Below are 4,600 nucleotides of genomic sequence, written 5' to 3' on the forward strand. Positions count from 1 at the left end.
GGACTGAGTTATACTGGGAGGGAGTGGAGGGCACTAGGTTATACTGGGAGGGCACTGGGTTATACTGGGAGGGACTCAAGGGGGATACTGGGAGGGACTGGGGGGCACTGGGAGGGGCTCAAAGGGGATACTGGGAGTAACTGGGATGGACTGGGGAGCACTGAAGGGCACTGGGACAGACTGGGGAGGCCCGTGGTAGCACTGGGGCATACTGAGAGGGGACTGGGACGGACTGGGTTATACTGGTACCACGCTGGGGGCACTGGGAGGGACCGGCTGACTCGAGTGAGACCCCTCCACACCCCCAATCACCATGGACCCTGACAAAGGTGCCGTGGGACTGGGAGGGACTGGAGGGCACTGGAGGGGCTCAGAGGGGACCCTGGGAGTAACTGGGATGGACTGGGTGATACTGGGAAGGACCAGGTGACTCAGAGACACCCAGGCACCCCTGACCCCCCCAGACCCCCAGGTCCCTCACAAAGGTGCCACAGCACTGGGGGGCACTGGGATATCCTTGGAGGGGACTGGGATGGATTGGGTTAAACTGGGAGAGACTGGGCTATACTGGTACCATGCTGGGGGCACCGGGAGGGACCGGGTGACTCAGGTGAGCCCCCCCAATCCCCCCACTCACTGTGGACCCTGATGAAGGTGCCGCAGGACTGGGGGGCACTTGGATACCCTTGGGGGGACTGGGATAGACTGGGTGATACTGGGAGGGACTGGGGGCACTGGGCTATACTGGTACCATGCTGGGGGCACCGGGAGGGGCCGGGTGACCCAGCTGAGCCCCCCCCCCACGCCCCCCACTCACCGAGGACCCTGACGAAGGTGCCGCAGCTCTGGGCCGTCTCCCCCCCGGACTCCACGCGGCAGAAGAAGAGCCCGGAGTCGTTGTGGGACAGTTTGGGGAAGGTCAGGGTGGAGCTTCCCCCCCCTTCCTGCACCACCCGGGCCACCTGGCGGCCCCCCCGGGTGGCCACCACCTCCTGGGGCCAGGGGCAGCTCCGGGGGACCTCCCCGAGCCCGGGGGGACACGCCTGGAGCCAGGTCAGGGCGGTGTCGGGGGGGGCCTCGGAAGTGGCACTCGAGGGTCAGGGGGGTCCCCACGGGCTCCTCGCGGGAGGGGGGCCCCCCCCACACCCGGAGCCACCCCCGGGGCGGGGCCGGGGAGCAGGAGGGGCTCGGGGGGCTCCCGGTGGTCACGGTCACGGGGGTCGGCGTCTCGGGGGGCTCCGGGGGGGGGAGGCGAGGAGGGGGTTGTGCAGGGGGCACAGCCTTTGGGGGTTGTCTGGGAGCACTGGGAGCCTGCGGGGACAGAGGGAGAGTTGGGGGGGGTCCCCCGGAGCTCCCCAACCCCCACGGAGGGCGACTGACCCCGGGGGGGTCACTGGGGGTCCCTGTCCGTGCTGGGGGGGGGTGTCTTTGGGAGTTCCCAGAACTGTGAGGGGTCATTGGGGGTCCCCCCGGGGTCTCTGGGGGTCCCCCAGACCCATCGGAGGGTCATTGGGGCCCCCCAGCCCCTCCCAGTTTCCCCCTTCCCCCTCCCAGTTTCGGTTCCCTGTCCCAGTTTGGGAACAGGAAATACCGGTTGGGGGGGGCGGGGGATATTCTGACACAGGTGGAGGGGACAAAAACCGATACTGAGACCCCCTGAGACCCCCAGACCCAAACCCTGAGACCCCCAGACCCAAATGGAGATCTTGGGATCCCTGAGACCCCCAGATCCAAACTGAGCCCCCCAGACCCAAACTGAGCCCCCCAGACCCAAACCCTAAGCCTCCCAGACCCAAACCCTAAGCCTCCCAGACCCAAAACCTGAGATCCCCAGACCCAAACTAAGACCCCCAGACCCAAATCCTAAGCCCCCTAGACCAAAAACCTGAGATCCCCAGACCCAAACTAAGACCCCCAGACCCAAAGCCTGAGCCCTCCAGACCCAAAACCTGAGATCCCCAGACCCAAACTGAGACCCCAGAACCAAGGCCCCCAGACCCAAACTGAGGCCTTGGGACCCCTGAGACCCCCAGACTCAAAGCCTGAGACCCCCTGACCCAAACTGAGACCCCAGAGACCCCTCAGACCCAAACTGAGAACCCCCCAGACCAAAACTGAGACCCCAAGACCCAAATCCTACCTGTGAGAAGCAGGATGAGAATGAGCAGGGGTCTTGTGATCCCCCAGTTTGGGAGAGGCCCCCGATTTTGGGGAGCCCTCTCCATCCCCCCACCGTCCCCGACGAGGCCCCAAAAACAGGAGACGCGGCCCAGTGACCCCGGGAGGTCACGCCCACCCAAAATTTCCCCGGGGGGGAAGGGCTGGGGGCCACGCCCACCCATCCCCCGGGCCCCACTGCCCCAAAATCCCCTCAGGACTTCTGAGGGGGGGAATTTCGGGGGTCTCAGGGGACTCAGTTTGGGTCTCGGTGTCCTCCCAGGTCCCCTCCGTCCTTCTTCCCTCCTGCCCCAGGCCCCGAGCTGAGGACGGAGAGCCCAGAGGACAAATCCCCCCGTGAGACCCTGGTGGGAGAGGCCGTTTTGAAGGGCTCCATGGTGCAGGAAGGCAGCGGGGAGGAAAAGGGCCGGAGATCCCCCCGCAGGAGGGGCTCCAAAGCCAGCCCAGGGTGCTCTGAGGAGGAAAGACCCAGCCTGTACTGGGAAGGCAGCCGGAGATTCAACAATGGCTTTAGTGTAGAGCACTGTCCTGTCTTATCCTGTACTCCTGGTAGTTTTAGTGTGTATATTGTGCAGTAAATAATTCTGATGAAGATCTTTTCTCTGATCATTTGTAACCCTAAATAACTCATTTCTATCAAGAGATTTGATTTGCCATCTTTAAAACCTGGGGGACAAAAGTGGTTCAGTCACACCTCTGTAATTCCTCTAAACTGAAACTGGATCCAGCAGCCCCCAGCACCTCACAGGAAGTTGGGAGCTCAGGGGGGCCACCCCCCTTTGCCAATTCCCCTGTGCCCAAAGACCCCCATGGGACTGTCAGATCTGCCAAAACACCCCCCTTTTCCACCCTTCTCCCTGTTCCTTCCACTTTCCCATTGTCCCCTCAATCCCCAGCCCCCTCATGCTCACTTTGGGGGTCCCACTCTCCCCTTTCCCCACTCTTCTGACTTCTCCCCCCCATTTCCCATCATCACCCAAACCTCAGAGCCCTTCCCCCCTCCACTTTTGGGGGGTCCCTCTGCCCTCCCACTCACTTTGGGATCCCACCACCCCTTTATCCCCTCTGACCCCCCTTTTGCCACCGACCGCCCCCTTCCCACCCCCCCACTCACCCGAGAGCTCCTCACCCACAGCCGGGGGGGCTCCCAGCACCACCAGTGCCCAGAGAAGTCCCCTTAGAAAAGGGGTTAGGTGGGGTCCTGAATGGGCTCTGAGTATGTTTGGGGGTCCTTGAGGGGCTGTGGAGAGGTTTTGGGGGGTCCCAGCACCCTTTAGGGTGAGTTGGGTGCTTTACTGAGGAGCAGGTGCCCTCTCAAAGCCCCCCCAGAGCAGGTTGACACGAGGGGAACACAGGGGGTCCCCATTTCTGATCCACCCCGGGGCCGATTCTGCCTCCCCAAACTCAGCTCCACCCCTTGGGATTCCCCCAAGCCCCTCCCCCACTGTCTCCCATAACCAGGACTGGGGGGAACTGGGAAGGTTTACTGGGATCACTGGAAGCAACTGGGTGGTGTCAGAATAAAAGCAGGGAAGGGGGGGACACACGACCCCCCCAAAATCCTCGCAGGGATGGGGGGGGGGTCCAGCCACCGGCTCAGGAGCTCTGTGGGGAGAGAAAAGGGGGTGACACCACAGTGGGGGCTTCATGGCACAGAAACAACAGAGGGACATTGTGGAACCTTGTGGAATCAACAGGACATTACAGAATCACAGACTCAAAGAATATGACAAGGTGGAAGGGACTCACCAGGATCACCAAGTCCAACACTTAGCCCTGCCCAGGACCATTCCCAAGAGTCACACCGTGTGTCTGAGAGTATCATCCAAATGCTGCTGGAGCCCTGGCAGCCTTGGTGCTCTGCCCACTGCCCTGGGGAGCCTGTTCAATACCCTCAGTCCTGTCCCTGGTTCCCCCAGAGCAGAGTTCAGTCCCTGCCCCTCCTCTGCCCCTCCCCAGGAAGTTGGACCTGCAGTGAGGTCTCCCCTCAGTCTCCTCCAGCTGAACACACCAAGTGCCCTCAGTGTCCTCACACGCCTTCCCCCCAAGGCCCTTCCCCATCCTCGTTGCCCTCCTTTGGACACTCTCCAATGGCTCAATCTCTCCCTTCCATTGTGTCCCCCCAAACTGCCCCAGTGGTGCAGGTGAGGCCACCCCAGGGCAGAGCAGAGTGGGACAATCCCCTCCCTGGCCCAGCCGGCCATGCTGGGCCTGATGCTCCCAGGACAGGCTTGACCCTCCTGGCTGCCAGGGCACTGCTGACTCAGGGCCAACTGGCCACCCAGCAGCACCCCCAGGGCTCTTTCCTGGCACTGCTTTCCAGCCTTTCTTCCCAGTCTGTCTGTCCATGCGGGGTTGCCCCATCCCAGGGCAGAATCCGGCACTTCCCGCTGTTGAACTTCCCATGGTTGGTGATTCCCAA

At 62.7% G+C, this 4,600-nt stretch overlaps 1 protein-coding gene across 1 annotated transcript; it reads right to left on the reverse strand.

The window, feature by feature from the left end:
- Nucleotides 1-744: 744 nt before the first annotated feature.
- Nucleotides 745-4,239, reverse strand: LOC113960521 (proline-rich protein 2-like). Its single transcript, XM_027670132.1, has 3 exons — nucleotides 4,212-4,239; nucleotides 2,141-2,355; nucleotides 745-1,311 (listed from the first exon to the last, which is right to left on the reverse strand). The coding sequence occupies exons 1-3, from the start codon at nucleotides 4,237-4,239 to the stop codon at nucleotides 814-816; spliced, it is 741 nt and encodes a 246-aa protein (XP_027525933.1). The 3' UTR covers nucleotides 745-813.
- Between the last annotated feature and the right edge of the window lie 361 nt (nucleotides 4,240-4,600).

This window comes from Corapipo altera, unplaced genomic scaffold, assembly GCF_003945725.1.
Source record: "Corapipo altera isolate COAL_440 unplaced genomic scaffold, ASM394572v1 131387, whole genome shotgun sequence".
Taxonomy (NCBI): domain Eukaryota; kingdom Metazoa; phylum Chordata; class Aves; order Passeriformes; family Pipridae; genus Corapipo; species Corapipo altera.